Below are 25,266 nucleotides of genomic sequence, written 5' to 3'. Positions count from 1 at the left end.
GTTTAGAATCCTCTGATGAGCAAACATCATCTTCTTTTTTCCCTGGTTCTTCTTCAAAGAATTCTATTTCTCGGTTATTCATCAATTTTTGCACCAAATCCCTAAATTCAGGACATAGTTGGATTTTATGCCCTTTCTCCTGATGATATTCACAATAATTCTTGCCTTCATTCTGCTTTGGCCTGAATTGTTGTGGAATTATACCGGCTAAAGAGAGCTGTTGGAATACCCAAACAAGCGGAGATTTAATTTCATAAATGTCAGTTTTTGCTTTCTTTCTGTTCTCTTCCTGAATTGCATTCACGTTTTTATCTCCATGATTTGGCAATGGATGATTTGATGCAGATGGTGTATTGAATTCCAACTTCCCAGTGTTGATCAAATTTTGAACCACCCTTTTGAATGCCAAACAGTTTTCAATAGAATGACCCGTGATTCCTTCATGATAAACACAGTGTGCCTTTGTATCATACCAAGGAGGGAATGGTGGTTGCATGGGAACCAAAGGATAGGGCCGTATGACATCTGCTTTTAACAGTGAATCATAGATCTCAGCATATGGTACTGGTAAAGGTGTAAAAGACAACCTTTCATTTTCCTTTCGAGATCCTCTGGAATCTGCTCGATTAGTGTTTGTTTCCTCTTTCTTAACCCTTGGCTGGGTTATTGTAACACTTTTCGATGAATCCTTGTTGTAAGAATTTGCATTGTTGACTTCATTCTCCTTTTTACGGTACGTAGGTCTTTTGGAACTAGACCATTCATTTGATTCAATTTTGCCACTTTTCAAGACATTTTCAATGAGTTCTCCAGAAATGACCAAATCTGCAAAATTTCTGGTTGCATTCCCCATTAGATGATTTAAATAAGGAGCCTTCAATGTATGAACAAATATTACTGTGGCCTCTTTTTCTGACAAAGGTGGTTGAACTTGGGCCGCAGTGTCACGCCATCTCTGGGCATACTGTCTGAATGTTTCATTATTCTTTTTCTCCAAATTTTGGAGAGTCCATCTATCAGGAACCATGTCTGTTACATGGCGGTACTGCGCTAAAAATGCTTTAGCCAGATCTTTCCAGGATCTAATGTTGGCTTTGGTCAATTGAGTATACCACTTTAAAGCCGGTCCTGTCAAACTATCCTGAAAGCAATGAATTAGCAATTTCTCGTCTTTCACATATCCTGCCATTCTGCGACAAAACATTGTAATGTGGGATGAAGGGCATGTAGTACCATCATATTTATCAAATTCAGGAGCTTTGAACTTGATGGGGAGGATTAAGTCTGGAACCAAACTCAACTCACTAGCATCAAACCCATAGAATGATTCAGTTATTTCCACGGATTTCATTCGTTCTTCTAAGCTCTTGATCTGTCTGGTCAGTTCTTCATTTACTTTTTGTTTCTCATTCAGCTCATTCAAATCTGGGATTAAATGCTCAGTATTAAGATCCCCTATTTTCACATCTGATATAAGCGGATTTTTGCTTGAAGATGCAGGATTCACTTGTTGATCTTCATGTGGTTTGGCTTCTTGTAATGCAGATGTACAAGCATTAATTTGTATAGGTGTAGTACCAGAGTGATAAATTGGTTCTGGTGGAAAACCTAGAGGATATATGGGTTCTTGATCAAAAGATACATGATTTTCATGCATTTTTCCAATGATAGCCTGCCTTTTAAACATGTCCTCTATTTTCTGCATCATACTGTCTTGTGAATTTGCAATACTGGCTTCAATTTTTTCCAGCTTCATTCTCATTTCTTCTTGTTCTTTATGATGTTGTTCTTCAATACGCTGTATTTTATCCTCCATAATTCTCTTAGTAGCTTGTCTAGTACCGTAGTGATGTTGTATTTCTCTTTTGGCCAGAATAACTGCGATTAAAAAAAATTTTAATATTATTTTTTCCAAATTTTAATTAATGAATTTTATCTTAATAATAAAATAATAAAATTATTCATAAAGAAAATTATGAAATGAATGATGAATGTATGCAAAATGTATGTATGCAAAAAGGTATTGATCCCAAAAAGTTAACTGTCATAGAACAACTTTCATCGGCATACAAAAGTTTCTTTATAATAGTTCATAACTACAGATAAGGCATAGCTTTCCTATTAAGCTCTATAACTTCTTTCATTAACCATGACACCTTCTTTCCGCACTTAGAAACTGGATCAACTTGATGCTCAATTATTTTGGCTTCAACAGCTAGTTCCCCAACATATCTAGCAACTTCGCTCATTTGAACCATGGCCTCGAACACCATATTACTTCTTTCTTCACTTCTTTCCACATAGAAATCAGTTGACTTTTGCCATTGTTCATTCATTCCTTCAAGAGTTTGCTCTAACTCAGTGATTCTGACTTGACAATTGTGCAGAATTTTTTCAAGATCTCTAATGCGTCTTCGCAGTGAAGCACTTTCCTCATTACTTTCTTTGAGATCATTAGGTCCTAGACGAACCTTTTCTTGAAACAACGATTCTTCAAGTTGCAAAATGTAAGCATTAAACTCTGAGTTTTTGTTTCTAGACTGATCCAGATCTTCTTCGAGTTTTGTTCGTGCTTCTTACGTTCTTTGATTAAGCTTCTGGATTTTAACATCCTTGTTTCTGCATCTTTGCATCCAATTTCTAGCCACTTCCTGTTCTACCTCAAGTCTGGTGTTGAAATTTTTCCTTTCCAGCTCCCATTTTTCTTTTTCAATATTGGATTCTTCCATCTTTTGGCCTCTGACTTCAAGTTCAGCAATCAACTGGTTCATTTCAGATTCAAATCCCTTGAACATGATATTTTTCTCACCTTCAAATTTATTAAAGATGTCATTCTTCATTTCTTCTAAATCTTTGGCTCGATCTCTTTCTCTTTGCATTTCATTCATGATCTCGCGGTGTTCAGCCTTGTGTTTTATAATTCGCTCTCTTCTGTCGACCTCAAAATCTTCCATTTTTTGCTTTCCCTTCTCAAGGCTTTTGAGTAGACGGCTATTCTTTCCTTTCAGATCTTCAACTCGTCTTTTCTCGATGTTCAATTCTCTGGTCATCTGTATTGTTGCTTGGCTTGATCCTGATGTTTTCCGGGATTTATATAACTCCTGGTAATTTTTCTGTAATGCTCTGAATTCATCATCACCTTTTTCTTTATCTTTTCTCAACATTGCACATTGTGATGAATGAAAGTCAATGTCAAACCCCAACATAGCTTTATCTTGTCTCATTTGCTCTAATTCTTTCGACCAACCTTCTCTTTCTGCTTCAAACTCAGCTCTCAAGATTTCAATCTCTGACGGAACCACCTTAATGCGATCTTCCATAGAGATATCCTCATTTTGATCTGGTAGAGGAATATTTTCGTTTTTTCTGACAGATCTCCATTCTTCATAATCAGGAGTTAGCATTTCTTTTGCTGCTTTAGCTCGGATACAAAAAGTTGTTTTCCAAGCTGTAACGGCTTCCATGATACTTCTTTTATAATTTTTGCTATGGAATGCGAACTCAGATGATTGTAATCCAGCAGTGACATGTACAAATTGGCGACCTTCATACTGTCTTATAACCAGAAGTGGTGCATATCCAATTCCTCCCCATAATCCGAGCAGCATTATCCAATTGTAATCACCACATCTGTAAAAGAATTCCCTTTGGATTTGCCACGGGGCTCGCCAAACAATGTCATTGCTTTGCAGATTTCGAAAGGCATTAATCCACATATCTTTCTTAATTTCTTTCGGCCATTCCTGCTCCAGAAATTCTTTTAATGGTGAATAATCCGTATTAAAGCGTCGGTATGAAACTTTTTCTGTCCTCCAGAAATGACTACGGATCCAAACATATAACAACTGGGTACACCCTGAAAATCGTCCACCTCCTATCTTTCTACAAGCATTTAACGATCTGAAGGTCTCTGCTAGGATTGCAGAGGCAGGATTAATCTTTTTCGGTAACTGTTCAAACAAATCTACCACTGCAGCTTCAACATATCCCAATACTTTTGGGAAGATGACCATACCATACATACCCAGAGCAAATAAATCGAACCGTACCTTAATATCTGGATGAATCTGAATAAGTTCTTTAATGTTGGTCCAAGCAATGCCTTCGCTTTCTCCTTTTTGTTTTGTACGGGATGCCACCCATTCTTCTCGTACCCCGGCAATCTTTGCTAATTTAACTCGAAAGGGTTGAGTTTTAATTGACTTTGAATAGATTCGATTCTCCAAAGCCCCTTCGATATGTAACAAAGTTGTATACTCTTCAATAGTAGGGACCAAATCTTCTTTATTGAGAGTGAAGCAATTGTACCCTGGATTCCAGAATTGAATTAGGGCTCTGAGCAATTCATCATCAACTTCAACATATAGCAAATATGGGATGTCTCCGTAAGTCTGATAAAACTGCAATTTTTTATTTGAATCCCAACTTTCCCAAATACTTCGCAAATCTTGCATATCATTTCTTTTTAGCGAAACTGGAGCATAACTGGCCAAGTCAGATACATAATCATCCTGCAGACTGTCTCCTTCTTGTCTTTGTAAGTCCTCAGCCCACTGTCTTACTTCTGAGTTTAGAATTATTTGATTTGAACACTTTTTATCCATAGATGAAGGCTTTCCAATGAGACAATTAACACAAGGATCAATGCCTTTTATCCTGTATGATGCTATGCAAACAGAAAAATAAAGAACACACAAAAAGAAAATAAATTAGTTTACATAATAAAGAAATTTAATAATAACATTTACATAAATATTTTTATTTAAACATGCTTTTTCTAAATTTAAATAATTTAAATATACATGTAATTTAATCAGTAAAGAAAATAAATAAACAAGAAAGTTAGAATTAATTTCTCCTGTGTGTACACCTATTTTAGACAAAATTTTGGCATGACTTCGGATCGGAAGAGTTTCTAAGGTTTTTTATATGCAAGGTTTCAGATCTAAGAATAAAGGTACCCGAATTATCCTTGTTAGTGCCCCCTTGGGTTGCTAACCCTCAACCCTAGTCCATCACAGACTAAAATGGATCGAGTTCAATTCGAGGGAATACATTTCTCTATGCCTGACACGGAGAATAAATTCTCACGAAGACATAAAGCATATGAACCCCGAAAGTTACTTGCTAGGTCTGACACGGAGAATAAATTCTCACGAAGACATCGCTTTCACTCCCACTTAAAAGGGACAACTCAATTTTAGAGCTTTATATAATGCAATGCAAGTGTTGTGTGTGAGGAGAAATGTTCATACCTCTGACAGAAAAAAAATAATGAAATAAAATACTTACAAATAAAATGAAATATTAATAATATATATAAATATTATAAAAATAATATGTATATAAAAAAAATTATAGATTAAATATATGAAATTTTAATTTATAATTAATAGAGACAATTTATAATTGATTTTTAAAAGTTTGACCGGATCCCCAGCAGAGTCGCCAAGCTGTCGTAACCGGATTTCGTCCGGGCACGAAATATTATACTTGGCAGGGAAATTGATATAAATAAATAATTTTGAAAATAATTTGTGAGTCGCCATCGGCCTTTTGGATTAGGTAGGTCGAATACCTAAAAATTATTTTCTTTAAAAGAGTTTTAAGAAAACATCAATTAAAAAAAATGAACTGATCTGCATTTTATAACCAAAAATTCGTTCTTTTTAATAATAAAAAGGGATTCGTGGTCTGTTACGTTTAGGGAAGGATTAGCACCCCTACAACGCCCAAAATTGGTACTTTTTAATTATAAATTGTCTCGATTATTAAAATTTAAAAATTCAAAAATATATTTAATTTATAATCCTATTATTTCAAAATTATATAAAAAATATTTATTTATTTAAAAATATCAGAAAAGAACTTCTAGGTGCCTTAAGACAGCTCTTTTCTTTGATATTGATAAATATTAATTTAAATAATATTGTTTAATTTTTAATTTTAAAATATCAGAATAGGACATCCAGTTGTATTAAGATTGTCCTTTTCTTCAATATTAAAATAAATATTTAAAAATTACTATTTATTATATATATTTATGAATACATGAAAATATTTAAAAATATAAACAAATAAAATAAAAATACCACTAAAACAATATATTTTAAAAAAACAGAAAAACAAATGAAAACATATAAAATAAATTACTAAATTACAGTAAAAATAAAATTAAAAATCTAATTTATAATTAATCAAAATTATAGGGATTAAACATGCTATTTCTTTATTTTATTTATTTAGTGACTAAAATAAAATTATCTAAAATTCGGATATTAGAATAAAATAAATTAAAAATATAAACTAAGGATTAAAATATTATTTATTAAAATTAAGGGATTAAATCTGTTATTTATCCTAAATATATTATTTTAATATAAAGGACTAAAATGAATAAAATTGAAATTTGAAGACTGAATTAAAAATATTATAAATTCGATTTAGTGACTAAAATGTAAAGTTTACAAGTTAGGAGGACGGCGGACAGGGTTTAACTATTGTCTAATTACGCGCATAGTCCTTCCCAAAACGACGCCGTTCGGGAAGGCCTATATAAGGTCAAAACCGGCTGGCCCGAAGGGCCAGCCTTCATTTCATTTTTTTCTTTCTCTCTCAAGCCGAGAGAGCTCTGACCTCTCTCTAGATTCCCTCATCGGAAGGAAGTCGGTCACCGGACGGCAACCGTCTGCCGCCGTGACCGTCATCGCCGGCCACCGTATCCGGTGGCCGGAAAATTTTATTTTTATACCATTAGATAGATCGGGACGTCCTAAGGACGTTTCCGGTGTTCTTTTTCCTTAAAAAGCTCCTAATCGGAGCGAATCTACAAAAGTACCTTCGGTGTTTTGAAGGTTCCGGTGAGATCCGGTGGTCGGGGCTTCCTCGGTAAGTTTCTTTTCTTCCTTTTTCTTTCTTTTCTGTTTCTTTGCTGCTAAGATCGTTGGTAGTATTTTGTATATATTTTTTTTTTGTTTTGTATCTCTGGGATCTGTTCTCTGTCTTCTTCCTTTCCTTTTTTTTTTCAGGTTCGGGTGGTGGCTTTTATAGCCACCACCGGTGTGACCATCGGACCGGTCCGAAGAGGGGATTTCGGTGAGTCACCGGACTACCAGTGGTGACTCACCCCGTAGCCATGGCGTGGACGGCTGGCGTTGGAGCTTCTGAAGCCTTCGGTTGGGACGTGGCAGCGGCGGAGGCGGCGAGAGCAGCAGCGGCGGCCGCGTGGCCCTAGGGTATCATACCCTAGGGTTTCCATCTGGAGCCATCTGGACCGTTGGATCTTGCCAGATCCAACGGTCAGTCTGAGGCGGCTGGCTAGAGGCGGCTGGCATAGGATTAGGGTTAGGAAACCCTAACTGAAACCCTAAATTGGTTTAGGGTTTCCTTTTGGGTCTGGGCCGGTTCTGGTTGTTTGTAACTGGGCCGGTCCAGTTGTAATTGGGCCTGTAATTAATTATTTATATATGTATTTAATATATATTTAATAATAATAATAATAATGATAATAATAATAATAATAATAATAATAATAATAATAATAATAATAATATGGGTAAAAAAATTAGTATCTTCAGAGTGTATCATCTAAAAATTTTCATCAATAACAAAAGAAATGCCTTATGTTTCTGCAGGAAAAACTAGAACAGCTAAAAGCCAAAGAGGCTGAGCTTCTTCTTGGAAACCCACTGCTCAATAATCCAACATCTTTTGGTGTAAAAAGAAGGTACATTGCAAAATCAAACACCCCCCCCCCTTTTTGTGTTATTTAACTAATTCCTGACATTGCAAATGAGCTAACTTCTTTCCTGATCTCTGTTTGGTTTAAGGTGGGACGATGATGTGGTTTTTCAAGAACCAGGCACGCGGTGAAAACAAGCCACAAAAGCGCTTCATTAATGATACCAAAGGAATGACTTCCACATGAAATTCCTGCTGAAATACATGAAGTAAATAGCGAAGCAAAAGTACTGTTCTTAAGTAGTGTGCATCTCTTGTAGCGGATTTGAATCGGCTTATCTTTTCTAGAATCTGTGATGTTGTGAGTTAAACCATCTCCTATTGCATATGGAATGATGTGTGTTTTCTTGAAATTGTTGAAGCTGTTACACTTGATACGCTCAGTGAGCAGTTCCTGGGGAATATAGGAATAAGTTATTGGTATCGATACCAAGACCGGATTTTTGGTTTCGCGAAAAGCATTGAATGAGGTTTCTAAATTGAATGCTGAGCTTCATGATATAACCAGTCGGAGGTTGGCTTGAACTATGGCATCTGCAAACCATTGGGCATAACTTATGAGACTCCAAATATTTGAGAATATATTAAGTTTATTCAAAACCTTTTAATACCAAAATTTAGAGTATCTTCCAAAAGCTTAATTATTTATTTAAAAAACGCTGTTTACGTAGATGTATGAAGCTCTAATCTTATTTAAAGGGGCTTTTGCCAGCAAACGACACCGTATGTGTTTTACCATCAAATTACAGGGTATAATTAGTAGTATTTGTTGAGCATTCTGGAATGGTTTGATTAAATTGAGGCAGACTAAACGACACCGTATGTGTTTTACCATCAAACGACCGGGTATAATTAGTAGTATTTCCTTCACATTCTCCAACTAAAGCAAACAATTCTGCTCAAAGCTTTTTATCTTAAATTTCCAAAACAGCAATGGAAGAGTCTCAAGAGATTTTGCTTAAATCCTTAAGCACATTCGGTGTTTCGCTCCCGGAGAATGTTTCGGCATTTAGCGATTTAACTCCGACAACGCTGATTTCCGTCTGCTGCCAATCACTTAACATAATCGGAAGCAACGAAGACGACGATCAAAACGGCGTATCATTTCCCGATTCAGTTGAAGATTATGTCCCCATGGCTGACAAGTACAAGATCTGTTCCGACACCTCACTGGCTTTTAAGAATCTGGGTTATGTTGGTGACATGAGCTATCGCAATGTACTGTGTTTTTCTCAGTTTTTTTTTAATTAAGGACCGACCCTCATGTGAAATATGGAGATGGATTTAAATGGAATTATACTGTTTTATTGGTAAATTTATTATATTTTGGATTTTACAGTGATAATTTCTTGTTGGTTATGGTGGATTTTGACGAAACATGTTAATTTTATGGATGAATTGATTTGTGAAACTGAAGTTTTCCCTAGAGAAGGGAAATTTCTGTAGAGAAATCTGTTTGTTTTTCTTTTATGGAAAGAAAATTTAGAAACAGGTGAATCTGAATACTGGCTAAATGCGGATTTGTACCTCTATTTCATGCACTATAGATTCAATAAAAAAATTTAGAAGTTGCCATGAGTTTTCTTTGATTTTGGTTATTATTATTGTTATGCAATTATGCTTAGAACAAATTATATGTATTGCTTACGGCAGTTATTATATCCATCAGAAGAGGACTTATATAAGCTGGTAAGATTTTTGGTGGAGAAGCTTTCCAGTTCATCTGAAGCTGTAAAAGTTTCTGGGAAAAGAAATGCTGATTTGAGACAGAAATTCGAGGAAGATAACTTAGAGAAAATTTCGGAGTTTTTTCTCAGAATCTGGATAAGGAAGAGGTTGATCAAAATCTTCAAAAGGTTGAAGCTATCTTGCAAGATCTAAGAGTAGATGAATTGTCAGAATCATCCGAGATCAAGACCAGTGATGTAGCCGTCATCCATGACCCCCTTAGGGTGCATGATATAGCACAGAATGAGCTATTTAGTGATTCAAATGCTGAAGTTGTGAAATCAAGCGGTGCTTCTGGAAATGAAGAAATTGCAGATCACAAAGATGATGAGCATGTTTCAACTTCTCCCAAAGAGATGAACTCCAAGGTACATTTATTTGACTGAACTAAATTTTGAGTAAAAACTAAATATTGGCTTTCATTGAGGTTCTACCTTTTTCTAGTTTATAACAGCAGTGTTATAATGTCTAAGGAAAATTAAGTGGCCTTAAATTTAGATATGGGGATTGACAATTAGTGATGTGAGGAATACACCTTTGCTTGGATTCCACTCGAAAGAAGTTTAATTCGGATTTGTTGTTGTCATGCTGAGCACAAGTATGAGTAGCTTAATCTATTGAGCAATCTTAGTTTGGGTATCTTAATGCTGGGCTTTAGTATATCGTGTGACTAATGACTAATCAAGGGTTTTTTTCCTATTTAGTATCAGAAAATATCAATTCAAGCACAAATAACCAAGTTTTAGCATGCGAATGGAGCTCATTTTTTCTACCATTTAAATGAGCATAATCAAGTAAGCTCGAGTAGTTTGATTTTATCTCAGTTCAAGCTCCAGCTTTAAGAGTAAACTCTACAGAACTCGAGCTGAGCTTCAAGCCTCAAATTTTGGTTCAAGTTCGAGCTTCTTAACAGGATTCAGAAAAGTAAAATGTTCATTCTTCTGTGTATGAGTGTATCTGATCTCCATTGTTTTACCAGATAAGGTATGAAGCAGAAAACTTGCTATCTCAAGAAAAAGTGCTAAAGGAGGAATTGAAAGCAACCACTTTACAAATGCAGCATCTTGAGGAAGAGCTTGGATTGTGGAAGGTGGCAGCAGATATGGCATTCGATGAAAGTAACCCTATGGATTTTTTCTTGGAGCAACTTAACAAGCAGATCGATGTCAAAAAGCATAATATTCTGGAACTGGAGTCACAGTGGTATAATAACTGTTCTTAATAAACTTTCCATGCTTTCCACAGACACCATTTCTTTTGTGCATGAAAAATTTGTACTAGTTATTACCCCAAAAGATTGCTTTTATGCAATCGAATGTAGAGTCCAGTGCTTTGGTAGCATACTAGCATCATTGTCAACACTAACTTGGCTTCATTTTTTCCTTTGCAGGGATGCTTTCCGGAAACCTATTGAAGATAAGAAAAGAAATCTCGAGGAATGTTTATATGCAAACAATCCGGAGGCTTTAGAGAAACTCCAAAAGTTAAGAGAAATTGAGCTAGAAATGCAGTTCACCTCATCTGAAATTAGAAAAAGGTATGTTATCGGAACTAAAGTCTATTATCTTTTCCACGTTGTTATTAAAATAATATAATATATATCTCAAAGGGTTTTTTTATCTTTAGTTTTGTCTGGAAGATGAAATGGTATAATCCATGCCATTTCCTGTTGTAGAGTCTACCTATGTTCCTCAGATTCAGTTGTGTCTGTCGGAATGTACCTGTGTCAAATGCATACCTATGACAATTACACTCAAGTGCAAGCAACATAGTTTTTTAGCAAAAAATATTTACGCATTTGGCTATGCAGATTCCCTAAATTATTTTGCCTTGATGTAGACTTTGTTTCTTGGTAACTTTATAGGGAGGAAGAATGCTTGAAACTTGCCGCTGGTCTCAAGAAGCAGCCCAAGGTGGCATCTCGGAGGTCCTATATCGAGCGAATAAAGGAGATCACAAAAAATAGTGGCAAACTCGACTCTGGCACAGATCGCATCTTAAGAGAAACTAGGGTGCTCCAGTTAGAAAGCAATTCCATTCAGGAGAGCCTTCATCGCACCTATGCTGTCTTGGATGAAATTGTTTTCCGGTATGTACTGACTGCTACTTAAGCTTTCTTTGCTTTGGGCCCTCGATTTCCGACTTTGCAGCTTCACTATAGGCGATGTATTAAATGGAGCTGAATTGAGCTTTTTCCTTGCAAAGAACTGTTTATGTGCAGGGAAGCAAAGAAAGATGCAGGCCGGCGACAGGTTTATAAACTGCTCACCAGCATCCATGATAGCTTTGAGCAAATCTCTGAGAAAATTTTCGCAACCGATAGAATCCGAAGAGAAACAACTTATCTTGAAAAGAAACTCGCAGCCATGTCTTCCCGAAGCTTAAATGCAGATAAGCTTCAAGCCGACCTTGACAACATTGCAAAGGAAAACAAATACCTCGAGCAACAACTGCAACGCGATTGAACCTATGGTGTCACTGGAATATGTTCTTTCGACTGAAGGTGATTTTGTTCTTAGTTGTAATCATATTTGAGTTCAGAACTTTGAATTTAGACACAGGCTTGTATTCATTATGATTACAACTGTGATACTGACTGCTGCCACACCATTCAGTAGTCTTGTTTTCAACATCCCATTCGTATAACTTTTTGGTAAATTTTAACTCATTTTAATGAATGATGCTAGAACGAGGTATATTTTTACATATTCATTCAAGGTTAGGTTGAGCTTTAGTTCACGACCCTAAAATAAGCTGATGCTTTTGACAGCAATGGTTTATCTCGTACTAATCTGGAGCTTTAAAGTGAAACCTAATCAAGCTCGAAGTCCAGCTTATGCCTCAAAGTCAACTCGGCTCAGTTACAGCTTTGGTGTCATACAATAAAATAACCAAGTTCAGGAAGAAACTTGAATAAAACCAGACAGCTTGTGGTTTCAATCGAAACAGAAATAGAAGAACCTCATACCAATTACAGCTTTATATTATATCAGTTCCTCGCTATTCAATTCAAAATTTAATACAGAGGTGAGACATTATCAAGAGAGAAAAAAAGGAAAAATTGGCAAAATCCCACCTAATCTAATTGACCTCTTCAAATTCCTATAGAGTTCTCTTATGAGAATGATAAGAGTTCCAATTGAACAACAAACAAAAGGTTTGCTACCCAGAACAAGAAGACTAACAGAAATGGCAGGGATTAAAAGACGAAACAATGTCACAAACAAATATATTTTCCCCACCACCATTAACTCTAATGTGTCTGAGATGCCTTTCATATATACATTCCACGAGAAGGCCTGGCCAGTGTTTCACCTTCCAAAGATTTCCACAATCGATTTCTTCTAGACAGCATCATCGTAGGATTTTTAAGGGTTCAGTAATTAGTTTTCCAGTTTACCTGTGCGAGTTGAGGCTGCTAATAAGGGCCCGTCGGGGGACCTACAGTTCCCACAGCTGCTGCTGCCATGGGTTGAGACTGCTGTAGTAGGGTGTTAATGTTGGTTGGAGCCATTGTTTGTGGTGGCGACTGATAAAGTCCCGCAAAGGCACCATGACCAGCTTGGGAAGGAGAGAAAGGAAGCTGTTGGCTATGAAGGGAAAGGTTGTATAATGAATTGACCTGCAAGTTGGATAAATCTTGCCCTGGTGCAGGCATCCAAAGAGCTGAACCTTCATTCTGCCAAGAAAAAAAATAGCATTGTCTTGAAATTAAACCCCACTTATACAATGCATATAATCCATCATGTTAAAACAGATTAGATGGAAACAAGGTTGGGAGGAAATATAGAAGTAAAAGGATGGCAAAACCAACCAGTGATCCAGTAGTGTATATATGATTTTCCTTCAACTGCAATGCTGCAATATCCTCCTTGCTGCTAGAGCTTCCGGAAGTCACTGATGGAACAGGTATATTGAAACCAATAGGAGGTGAAGCCAATGGACCATAGCCGGATGGAATTGCAAGGTGAGCAGGATTTCCTGCATTAGTTCCAGGCTTGAACTGTGGTAGAGGGAACTTGACCCCAGGTAGAGTTGTTCCAGGCGGCATGTATATGTTGCCGGTTGAAGGTTGCTGAGTAAGTTCGGTGGGGCTTAGAAACTGATGCATAGGGTGCATATAAAAAGGTGAAAGATAGTGTGGATAAGGGAAGTAATTAGGTGGAAATGGCTGCCGGAAAAGATGAACAGCTTGTGGTGCAATAGCAACAGAGTTCTGAATAGGTGGAGTTGAACTGCCAGATGGAGCTGGAGAATTACCATTCTACAAATTTGACAACTCCAGTGTAAGAAGCATGTAATTATAATCGTATAAAGCATACAGTCATTTGATTTCATTATGAAAAAGGGAAAAACAGACTATCTGAAGTTTGCAGGGACCTATGATAGCTGATTCTTTGTCATATTCCATGCTACTAAAGCACCATGGACTTTAAGGCTATAGATACTGAACCAAATACGAGAAGTACAAAGGCTACTTACCAATAAAACTTTTTTAACTATGACCAAGGGGATGCACAGAAGTAACAAATTGAATCAAATACATATATGACTTACAATTAAATAGCAAGTGCTTACAATGAGGTTCGTCAGCCGAGAAACATCATGAATCCTTGCATCAGGTCCTTCAAACTGAGCAGGGTGAGTTGCCGATGCTGTCATGAAACTAAGACCATAGCTTGGGACATTTGGAATGATGCTCTGACTACTCTCCGGGTGCAGATGCATTTCTTGATTGGATTGGTCAACATTCAAGTCAGCGTCAGATGAAACATTACAATCTGATTCAGGCGCTTTCTCAAACTCAGGAGGAGCTTTTTGCTGATCAGCGTTGTCCCCTTCCACAGCTGGTAATATACCTTGGCTGTGGAGAAACCATAAAGGCCCAATAAGATTTAAAAATTAAGAAACAAAATAGATAAGTCAGAATACTGTTTAAAGATCCCAATATTCTGGCATCTCATGTGTGTATCAACAGCAAATCAGACCAATGTAGACACAATCTAGAATGGTTTCTTCCCTTGGCTAACAAGCTTGACCTCTGGCGCTAAGGCACAGCAACCACTAACCAGCTGCACGCCTTAATAACATTGCACCAGGAAAAAAAAATTGTCCACTAAGGCAATGGTGTAGTGACAAATGACCTACGTTGCTTAAGTCTTCATTTACAAAGTCCTAGGTTCAAACGTCAGAAATCCTCTCCCCCAACCCCTGATCCAGAAAATTATATATATATTCAAACAAATGTAGAAACTAATATCCACCAACCTATAAGCAGGCTCTCCAGCAGTATCGTCAACACCCTGAAAGGTTTCGAGAGGCCTTGCAGAGCTAATTTCCAAATTAGTGACACCAGTGTGTTTCAAAACTTGTCCAAAACTAGAATCAAAGCTTCCAAAAGTTAAGCCATTTTGTAATGCTTCAGAAACTTGGAAGTGGGTTGGAAAAATAACATGTTGACCATTGCAGATATTTGAATCAGCAAGCAATTGTGAACTGGCTTTACCAGTGACGGTTGCAACCTCAGTTATGACCACTGTTTCAAAACAAGAGCAAAGTCAAATAGACAATTAAAAAAAAAGAATACCAAAAAGCACAGCAAGACAGTATTTACGTGCATATCTAGGTAAGGGGTGCTTCAAAAGCAAGGAGAGTAATAAAATAATAAATGAATAAATTAGCAACATTATCGCGTAGAATTTTTTTTATTTATATTTATGAAAGAAAAAAACAATTAGAAGAATGGCAGTTTTAAGTACAACAGGTACAAGACCTAGGGAGCATAGACCACTAGCAATACCAGGAAAATTGCAAAGGGATGCACAAACTTTTCAAATGGGATCTTCCTGGCAGGGAAACATTAAAGCAAAGCCATAAAAGTAAAATACTATACCTACCCACTGTCAAAGAGAAAATAGTAAATACAGAAGCCCCCCATTAAAGTACTTACAAAAGGCAACATTGTACATTAAAAGGAGATAAAAAGGAAAGACCCAAAAAAACTAAACAAAGACAACATGAACTACTATAGCCCACTATATTTTATGGTATAACGGAACAGAAAGAAGAAATAATACCTTGCTCTACCGGCTTAGACTGCTTAACCTGTTCAGCAACCTTTGATTTTCTGGGCTCCTCCTTTCCATTCATTGAGAATGGAACCTCAGTCACCATTTCCTCAGTCTTAGATATGTCAATATCACATGGAGCAAGTTTTTTTTCTTGAATATCGTTTGATTCAGTAGCTTCCTGTTGGCTTCCAACTTCACATTTTGTTGTATCCGCAGCACCAGCATGCTGTGAGACAGTTGATGCTATTCCAGATTCAAATGCAGATGAATTGACAACAGGAAGAGTTGGTGAAGTTGATGGGGCGTTCAAATTTGATGCGGACTTCTCCTGACCTTTGATCACAGAGCTAAAGGTCTTAGCAGGAATGGAGTCAGGAGATTCTCTGTCAACTGTTTGCTCTGAAAGAGTAGTTGTTTTGTTTACAGGTAAGCCACCTTTAGTTTCACTAAACATACCATCAATGGATGATTGGGGTCCACGTCCATGACTGGAGCTCCCATTTGGTAAACTACTAGTGCCATTGGGTATGGCAGTCGGAGTTCTGTGAAAGAAGGACAGAGATTTTTTACAAGATATAAAATTACTCTCTAGAATTAATAAATTAACATGGTCATAAAAGTCATGCTTAGATAAAAAAAAATGTCATTATGTATATTTACTTTGTCATGTGAGGTGCTGCATTATTTTTCACTTTCTGAGATGCTTGGGAAGGCATAGAACCTCTATATGCGGATTGATTAACCCCGTTCTCCCTTCTAGAAAATGAATTCCTTCCTCCTCCAAAATCTTAATAGAACAAAGCTTGTCAAATTAACAACTTACAAATAGAAAAATATGTTAAATTCATTAAGTGATGTATAAAACAGAAGTAAAAGAAACTAATACCTTTACCAGATGATGAATAATAGTTCCCTCGACTGCTTTGGCCCCCTCGTCCTTGTGTACCAGCTGTCTGCAGGAAGAAGAATTTGGTTATAACTCACAATTTACCAAGCTAACTAAAGCCAAATCCAAACCCCCCCATCCCAAAAAAAAAAAAAAGAAAACACATTAACTAGACTAATTCTAGCAAGTCATACTACGACAGATTGCAGCTCAGAATTTTTAGTTTCACATTTTCCATTGGATAGTTGTTAACAAGGAAACACCATGTAGATCGAAATCTAGCATAAACATCATGACGAGAAGTTATATTTTCACCCGATGAAAGGAAAAGAACACTTGCCTCCTTTTTCTTGTCGCGCTTCCTTTTCACATCATGAAATGTGTCTGCCAGCCAAACAATGGAACAGTTATACTTTCGAAAAGTAAAATGTAAGATACATCAAGCAAAGACAAAAGTATCTGCTCAATGAGATAAGAATATCCAAAAATGATAAGAAAAAGACAAGAGAGGCTTATAACAGTATGTCAAATCAGAATGCAGAAAGCTACCTTCTATAGAACCAATAAGAAATTGAATCGAAATTTTGAATTTTAGAATATTGATTTGCTAGTTTGAAAAAGATTATCAAATTATTATGATGGTAAAATTATAAAAATTAATATCGAAACCTTAAAAAGATTGAATAAAAAGGCAGACTGCTATAGCTGGTAATAAATCAAAACAAAAGGAATGGGTTATCAAGGACTGGATTTCCCAGTAAACAAAGGACATCCTTCATCAAAGAAACAGGACCAATATACCCCTTTCCATTTACAAAAACAAGCCAATCCCACCTCTATAAATCAAAACTTTCTTCACTGTTCCAACAGAAAACACGAAATCAACAACTCAAACAATGCACAATTCATTTTTCCATTAGCAAAAACAAACGATATCATGAAAACACCATCTTTCGAAAATTCCAACAATCCCGCGCTTTTCAACACAAAATCCATACATAAACAAACAGATCATTAACCCAGCAAACACATAGAAACCGAGAAATCCTGAGAGGGCATCGAAAGCACTGACAGAACAGATAAATAAGTCCAAAAAGAAACATTCGGATCTCGATTTATTTTACCCATATAAAGAAGCTTTTGGGCAGTTTCATTGGGATCCATTGAGCACTCTTTGAGGATTGCATAGATTTCTTCGTCGCTGTGTTGTTTCCCTGTGATCTCCCTTATGCTTTGGATCGTTTTCTTTGCATTGTCGGGGATCGAAACCCTTGACCCTTCAGCGACACCTCCACCGCTCCCGCCGCCACCTTTGCTGCTCATGGTAGCAAAGAAAGAAAAAGAGAGAGAAGACAAAAGGGAAGGAAGAAGCAAAGAAACAATGAGGGAATTGAATGTCTTGCGTATTTATATTTATATTATTTATAATAGCTAGGGCATTCATACAATAATCAAATCATTATGTATTATTTTTCTTCTCAGTTAATGATGGGTGTCTTTCGACGCAAGTAGGGTTGGGCGCTCAATTTTTACACATTTTCAATAAATCAACAAATAATATATATTTAAAGTCTTTAAAATATAAACAATTTCGTTTTTAAGTATATATTATCATTATATTTACTTGTATATATCAATATATATATATATATATATATTCAATAGTGATCAATCAAATATAAAATTTAAATATATTAAAATAATTATAATTAATAAAATTTACTATCACCTTTTATGAAAATAAATATATAAATTTTTATATGAATAAATTATTATTAATATATTAAAATTATTATAGATATCATACAATTACACACATTATCGCATTAATACACATAATGAGAACAAACACAATCTTCTTATGTATATAGTTTCCTTTATAATTAATCAATCAATTATTTATTTATAATCACAACATATAAAAAATATTATGATCAATTTTCGATATAAGTAAGATAAAATAGACATGTTATGATGATATTTTCATGTTATACATCAATATTGAATCTACATCATAAGATTATATTAATATACGTGATTAGAGATTATTTTACTATGAAATAGGTAGTAAAATCATATTGATTCTATTTTCACTATTATATAGATGATTTCATCAGAAGTGACAGTAGTATGATTCAAACTTAACTTTATAACCTCAAATTCTTGAATCTCAACCATTTGTGCCAACACTCCTTAACATCATATTGATTCTATACTAACATGATTAATGAATAGATTATTTTATATACCAATCGTTTGCGATGATAAACGTTTAAGCCATAAACAGACAATTATAAGGTGATGAGGATATTTATATATATGTAGTCCAAGTAAAAGATTAAGACATTATTTATACATGATATATAGGGATGGACTTAGGTGGGGGCGGTCGCTCCCTAAAAATCTAAAATTACCATATATTTTAAATTTTTTCTATGTATTTTTTATTGAAAATATATTTTCGCCTCCTAAATTTTATCCGCCCTTTAAAATTTTATAAGTTCAAATTTATCTCCTCTAACATAAAATCATGTGTACGTCCCTGATGTAATGTATAATAAGTAATAATTGTATGTTATTTATTATCATATTGTAGTACGAAGAAGTGGTTAGGAGGTTAGTGTGTTCTCAAGACCGTTGTGTACAATTGAAAGTTGTTAGGCAGTTACGTGGTTAACTAAGATAACTGCGTGGACTGTTGTATTTTAAATAGCTAGGTTAGTTGTCTTTGTATGTACGATTTTCTTGATATTTTTAATAATATACCTCAGTATTTCTTTGTATATTCAATATGGTATTAGTCGTTTTTAGATATCTGGCGTTTTCTTTGCTTTTTAAGTGTTGCACAGTCGTGATTAGCTAGGTTGGTTTTCGAGATGCCGCTGCAAGATTTAACCTTCGATGGAGCTGCGAAGACTGAGTTTTATGGCTTCAAGACTGAGAAGATTTTTACAAACAAACGAGTCTGCGTTATTCGAGATGATCGTGCAGTAGGAGAGGAGTTATTAGGGGACTTGGATTTCTTTCTTGGCCTTGAAGTAAAATGTGGTGAACGATCGTTTATTCTTAATAAGAAGAAGTATGCTTACGAGTTGCTTGAAAGGGTGAACATGATTGGTGTCCTTTAATGTCTTAGTCATAATCGTTCATATATTGCCTTTAGTGTTAACTGGATGGCTCAATACATGCATCAATCAAGCGAGCTTCACTTGGTTGCTGTAAAGCACATTATTCGCTATTTAATTGGCACACTGGCCTATGGCCTTGTGTTCGAAGTCTCGTCTGAATCACGTGTGCTGACTGCGTTTGCTGATGTTGATTGGGCTAGTAATATGGATGACAGATAATCTGGCTCAGGGTTTTGCGTTTACTTTGTGGAAACTTGGCTGCATAGAGCTCCAGGCAGCAACGATCAGTTTCTCAGTCCACAACCGAAGTCGAGTATCTGGGAACCGCAGATGTAACATCTGAGGTTGTTCGGTTACAAGCTCTGTTAGTTGACATGGTGGTTACTCTTAGGACTTCACATGTCATTTGGAGTGACAATACGAGTGTGGTATCTATGTGTGCGAACCCAGTTTTTCATTCTCAATCTAAACATATCAAACTAAACATACGTTTCATTTGGGAGAAGGTTGCAGAGGGCAACTTGGTGGTCAATTACATTCCAACGTCACATCAGATTGCAGACAGGTTTATAAAGCCTTTGGCCAAGTCATATTTTCATATGTTTAGGAAGAAGGTCAAAGTTGTGGAAGGAGAAGAGAGAATATTGAGGTACGGGGGAGTGGTTAGGAGTGGTCCGTAGACAATCTTACACAACTGGAAGTTATTAAGTAGTTACGTGGTTAGTTAGGGTAACTGTGTAAACATTTGTATGTTAAATAGCTATATTAGTTGTCTTTGTATGGACGATTTTCTTGATATTCTCTTTAATATTTTTTTTGTATATTCAACGTACCATAATAAATTTAGCCCATATTAAACTGATCTACTGTGATTAAAATTAATCGAAGTTCAATAATTATATAAAGTATGATAAACATTTGCATTTATCCCAAAAAAAATTATGATAAACATATATATATATATATATATATATATATATATATATATATATATATATATATATATATATATATATATATATATATATAGATACTTTAACAATTAATTATTGATGATGAGTTGATTATAAATTAATGTAAATGAGTTAAATTAATTATTAGATTTATGATCCTTAAATTACACATAAGTTAACCTTTTCTTTAACATCACATCTTTAATTTAGATGGTTAAAATCAGGGAGAATACTATGCTTTAACGAGGCATTACTCTCAACTTTGCTATGTATGAATAAATATTTATTTACACCTTTTAATTTCAGATTATTTTAATTTTATTCTCATTTTTGTTATTAATTATATTACATCGTTACTTGAACTCAAGATCTCTAGAGTTCTCATCGTTCTCATTTATCACTAAGCCTACTTAATGGATTCGAAATAGTCGTAACTTAATTAAACTGAATTTATAATATTAAGAGAGTAAGATTCATATTCCTCCTGATTTTTCAAAGATAACTTTTATATTACAAATTATTGAAGTACAAAAACTTCTATATTATAAATTATCGAAGTACAAATTTAGATAAGATCACATCTATTAAGGGATGTACGTAAAAGTTTATGATAGGAGCGGGATTTTAAAATTTTAAAAGGAAACGAACTTCTAAAATTATAAGATACAAAAATAAATTATCAATAAAAAATACAAAAAATTTTAAAACTACATGATAATGTAAAAATTTCAGGGAATGATTGTCCATCGGTATATTCATTGGACCATAAATGGGCTCATTAGAGTATATCCACCATGTCCTTGTCACCCATCATTGGATATGGTTCGGCTAAGCCCAGATTTGCGTCCTTTGAATCTTCACCTAAGCCACTTCCATAGTAAACTACTTGTCTCTAAGCAAAGTATTAAAAGTGCTTTTGGTTATGGAATATAAGATTATCAGTGGGAATAAAAGATTATCAGAGAATAGGATTACTGAGGATGATGTATTTTGTGTTTGGTTGGTTTAATAAGAATATAATATTACCGTGTTTGGTTAAAGGAATAAAATATTATTTGGAATGTATATTTGACCAAATTGTCCTTATTATATATTTATTTTTTAACAAGTTATAAAATATTTATATATATTTTCTTTAAAAAATTTAAATTCATAAAATTTATATAATTTTTTTTACAAAATTGAAAATATAAAAAGGTTTAATAAAAGGGTAAAATTTTATTTTAACCCCTGAACTTCATATAAAATTTTAATTATAGATTTTTTTGTAAATCTAAAATAATTTAAGGATAAATTTGTAATTTAACCTTTGTAAAATTTTTATTATTCAATGACAGAAGAATGATATTTTTGAAAAAAATTTAAGGACATTTTAGTCCAAAACGTCGGTAATCCAACAATACATAAGGGGTTGTTTGGTTCAAGGAATGTGAAATTCCCATGGGAATGGAATCCACATTCTCATGTTTGGTTGGCCGTGAATCTCATTCCCGATAATGTTTTATTACCAATAGTAGATTTTTTGGGGTATATTACTGGGAATGTCATTACTTTCATTTCCTTAGGTATTGTTGGATTACCGGTGTTTTGGACTAAAATTCCCTTAATTTTTTTTTCAAAAATATCATTCTTCTGTCATTGAATAATAAAAATTCTACGAAAGTTAAATTACAAATTTATCCTTAAACTATTTTAGATTTACAAAAAAATTTATAATTAAAATTTTATATGAAGTTCAGGAGTTAAAATAAAATTTTACCCTTTCATTAAACATTTTTATATTTTCAATTTTGTTAAAAAAATATATATAAATTTTATGAATTTAAATTTTTAAAAAAAATATATAAATATTTTTCAACTTGTTAAAAAACAAATATATATAAGGATAATTTGATTAAATATAGATTTCAATAATATTTTATTTATTTAACCAAACACGATAATCTTATATTACTGTTAAACCAACCAAATACAAAATACAACATTATCAGTAATCATATTCCCTGATAATCTTAAATTCTCACTGGTAATTTTATATTCCGTGAATCAAATACATCCTAAGGAAAGAGGATAATGATATTCCTGATAATATATCAAAAAAATTTATTATTAATAATAAAACATTACCAAAAATAAAATTTCCAACCAACTAAAAGAATGTAAATTCAACTCCCATCGAATCCCACGTTCCCGAACCAAACAACCTCTAAGAGAGCATACTTCAGTAAATAGTTTTAGGTGAACTGTTATTTCGCGGAAATAGCCGGTGTTTTTTTATTTTATTATTATTTAGTTGAAAGTGGGAAGACTTTTGAAGTCGTCGTATAACTGTGACAGATCTGTACCAGTTTTCCATTTGTGGACAAAGAGGGAGCTAAAAACACTGAACATCATTTCCATTACCATTAAGCAGCCACCGGCGATTCTACGATGGATCCGCAAAACCCCGATGATAGTCTAGAGCAGCGTGTTGTGGCTTCAATTGAGGAGAAAATGAGGCTCAGACAGCTCACAGTCACATCTGATGTCGGAACTCACACTATCTGTCCTTTTCCCGATTTCCTCGTCGGCATTGATGATGGGATCCGAACGCCGCAATTAGCATCGTTCGGCCCCATTCACTATAGAGAAGACAATCGGTTTGAAGATCACAAGGTAGATCTTCTTAACAAGTTTCTTTCTCGAACACAATATCTGCAAAGAGATTTGCCGTATTACGTTAACAAATTGAAGGATCTGAAAGATGAAATAAAAAGTCGTTACTCTCCAAAGATCGTTTTGCCTCCTGACGATAAGTTACTTAATATGATGTTGTACGATGGTTCTTTTATGGTGGAGCTCTTCCGTATGTACGATGAGGGTACGGATTTTATGATGCCTTCACGATGGCAGATCCCGACTCTGATTTCCGATCTGCTGAAACTTGAGAACCAGCTACCGTTTTGCGTTCTCAAGAAATTGTTCGAGGAGTCTAACGTCGGTCAACACAAGTCGATCCGCACTTTGCCTGATCTTGCCTGGCGATTCTTAAGTCAAACTTTCTGCAGATCCAGATCTTCAGAAATGGTGTACATTCATGTTCAAGAGCCCAAGCATTTACTGGACTTGTTTCGCCGGAGTCTCCTTCCGGCGACTAACTTCGATGCACAACGAAGCAAACGCTATGGTCTGACCCCGATCCAAAGCGTGAAATACCTGCGGAGCGTGGGAATAACGGTGAGACAAAAGACGGCGAAAAGCCTATTGGAGATAGATTTCAGGAAATTCCAAATCCCGCCTTTAGCTCTTAAAATCCCGCCCCTGGCCATTAACGATTTCACAAATGCCGTACTGGCCAACTGCGTTGCTTTGGAGCTATGCTTCCCGGATCAATCCAAACATTTCACTACATACGTGTGCTTCATGAGTTGCCTCGTGAAGCAACCCGAAGATGTGGGGTATCTTCGTTCTGCCGACATTATCGAAGGCAACGCAGAAGACGAGACAAGTTTCATGAACATGCTTAACAGTACCGGCAGAAATGTGAGGTTCACTTTGAGAGAATGCTACCTGTGGAAGCAGTTCCGGGAAATTCACAGCTATTATAATAGCTACTGGGCATCGATTAGGCGCAATTTGTTACAGTATAACCACTTCATGCTGTATTTTACTTTGCTGCAGGTTCTTGTTGGTATCCTCAGCTGGCTTCTCCCTGGAAAGTAAGCTTCTTCCACTGATTCCTAATTTATTTCTATGCTAAGAGTTGCTGGATTTATCCAAATAAATCAAATGTGTGAAACTATAGCATGTAACATGTTTCTGCTTTCCAACTTCCCTCTTTGTACCGAATCAATCCAACTCGAGTATTTATCCCAGCATTGCTTCTTAATCATTGGGGGTCCAGGGAAAGAAACTAAATCATCTTTTCCATAGAAATGAACACTCCCTAAAAACTGAGCTACCAAGTGACTATTTGTCCTTAATAAAAGAAAAATGGAAATCAGATTTTGGTTTAAAAAGCCTACTTTACAAGCAATTAATAAAGCCTGAAATCCGAGGATGCAATTAGACCTTGGCAAGAGGAGCAAGACAATTGGTAGTGCAACAGAAACTATTAGCCGATGAGCACGGTGGCCGGAGAGATATTGTATACATGCAGAAGATGGATGTAACATGGGATAAGACGGCAGAATTGTATTTATGGTTTAGACTAATATTTAAATGATTAATAAAAGTTACCTATGGTTAAGAGATTGTTCCACTATTTTAGATAATTCTAAAAGTTATTCGTAGGTTACTGTCTATCGTATAGTAAGTTCATATATATAGTGGCACTTAAATTTTGTTTGAAATATGATTAGTCAAATTATTGAATTTTTTTATAGCTAGTTTTATTAAAAATATAAAATATCCAAAATTATAATGAAGATTTACAAGTATAACGTAAACGTAAACAAAATTATAATTAGTATATTTTTTTATAATTATTGAAACAAAAACTAGTCATCTAGATCACACAAAGACCAAATAAGGAAAAGGTCTAATAGAAAAGTTCGAACAAAATAAAGACACGAATAAATCTGAACGCATCGGTAAATGAACCACAAAAGGGGATGAAGCTACTGAATGCCACCGATAAATCATAAATCAGCGTCAAGCGACGTGAAAAAACTATCCACGAATGCAAAACGCGTATCCAAATCAATCAAATGGTCCAAAACCAGGGAAGATCATCATGATAACAAATAAGCGTCATCTTGATCAGTCGTGGCGATGTCAAA

The 25,266-nt window shown here is 35.1% G+C and overlaps 4 protein-coding genes across 5 annotated transcripts; 3 read left to right on the top strand and 1 right to left on the bottom strand.

The window, feature by feature from the left end:
* Window positions 1–8,636: 8,636 nt before the first annotated feature.
* Window positions 8,637–9,568, top strand: LOC120141458. The gene is made up of 2 exons (XM_039156318.1): window positions 8,637–8,958; window positions 9,410–9,568. Exons 1-2 carry the CDS (start codon window positions 8,674–8,676, stop codon window positions 9,431–9,433), a joined length of 309 nt encoding a protein of 102 aa, XP_039012249.1. The 5' UTR covers window positions 8,637–8,673; the 3' UTR covers window positions 9,434–9,568.
* Window positions 9,531–12,000, top strand: LOC120141420 (coiled-coil domain-containing protein 22 homolog; the record flags this gene model as incomplete). The annotated part of the gene is made up of 6 exons (XM_039156297.1): window positions 9,531–9,683; window positions 9,717–9,836; window positions 10,448–10,671; window positions 10,859–11,005; window positions 11,333–11,557; window positions 11,690–12,000. Coding segments are annotated over 6 exons (1,113 nt in total), but the record flags the coding sequence as incomplete, so codon positions are not given.
* A 432-nt stretch (window positions 12,001–12,432) lies between these two features.
* Window positions 12,433–17,840, bottom strand: LOC120141533 (GBF-interacting protein 1-like). Of its 2 annotated transcripts, none has more exons than XM_039156374.1 (9): window positions 17,550–17,840; window positions 16,766–16,809; window positions 16,426–16,492; window positions 16,200–16,326; window positions 15,546–16,081; window positions 14,737–15,004; window positions 14,026–14,332; window positions 13,283–13,732; window positions 12,433–13,147 (listed from the first exon to the last, which is right to left on the bottom strand). In XM_039156374.1, exons 1-9 carry the CDS (start codon window positions 17,746–17,748, stop codon window positions 12,887–12,889), a joined length of 2,259 nt encoding a protein of 752 aa, XP_039012305.1. In that variant the 5' UTR covers window positions 17,749–17,840; the 3' UTR covers window positions 12,433–12,886. The 2 variants fall into 2 exon arrangements, with proteins under 2 accessions (XP_039012305.1, XP_039012306.1); XM_039156375.1 differs by having other exon boundaries at window positions 14,047–14,332.
* A 5,002-nt stretch (window positions 17,841–22,842) lies between these two features.
* Window positions 22,843–24,754, top strand: LOC120141469 (UPF0481 protein At3g47200-like). Its single transcript, XM_039156326.1, has one exon. It carries the CDS (start codon window positions 22,937–22,939, stop codon window positions 24,206–24,208), a length of 1,272 nt encoding a protein of 423 aa, XP_039012257.1. The 5' UTR covers window positions 22,843–22,936; the 3' UTR covers window positions 24,209–24,754.
* Window positions 24,755–25,266: the final 512 nt, after the last annotated feature.

The sequence above is a fragment of the Hibiscus syriacus genome, unplaced genomic scaffold (genome assembly GCF_006381635.1).
Source record: "Hibiscus syriacus cultivar Baekdansim isolate YM2019G1 unplaced genomic scaffold, ASM638163v2 tig00110809_pilon, whole genome shotgun sequence".
Taxonomy (NCBI): Eukaryota; Viridiplantae; Streptophyta; class Magnoliopsida; order Malvales; family Malvaceae; genus Hibiscus; species Hibiscus syriacus.
This window is presented reverse-complemented; position numbering and strand designations above follow the sequence as displayed.

What these genes read in the sequence shown, in the direction of transcription:
- LOC120141458 (XM_039156318.1), top strand. Translation starts at nt 8,674, where the DNA reads ATGGAAGAGTCTCAAGAGATTTTGCTTAAATCCTTAAGCACATTCGGT. An exon ending in GTGACATGAGCTATCGCAAT is followed by an intron (nt 8,959 to 9,409) that starts GTACTGTGTTTT and finishes TATATCCATCAG; the next exon opens with AAGAGGACTTATATAAGCTG.
- LOC120141533 (XM_039156374.1), bottom strand. Translation starts at nt 17,748, where the DNA reads ATGAGCAGCAAAGGTGGCGGCGGGAGCGGTGGAGGTGTCGCTGAAGGG. An exon ending in TAAGCACTTGCTATTTAATT is followed by an intron (nt 13,733 to 14,025) that starts GTAAGTCATATA and finishes TCAAATTTGTAG; the next exon opens with AATGGTAATTCTCCAGCTCC. An exon ending in TATACACTACTGGATCACTG is followed by an intron (nt 13,148 to 13,282) that starts GTTGGTTTTGCC and finishes TTTTCTTGGCAG; the next exon opens with AATGAAGGTTCAGCTCTTTG.
- LOC120141469 (XM_039156326.1), top strand. Translation starts at nt 22,937, where the DNA reads ATGGATCCGCAAAACCCCGATGATAGTCTAGAGCAGCGTGTTGTGGCT.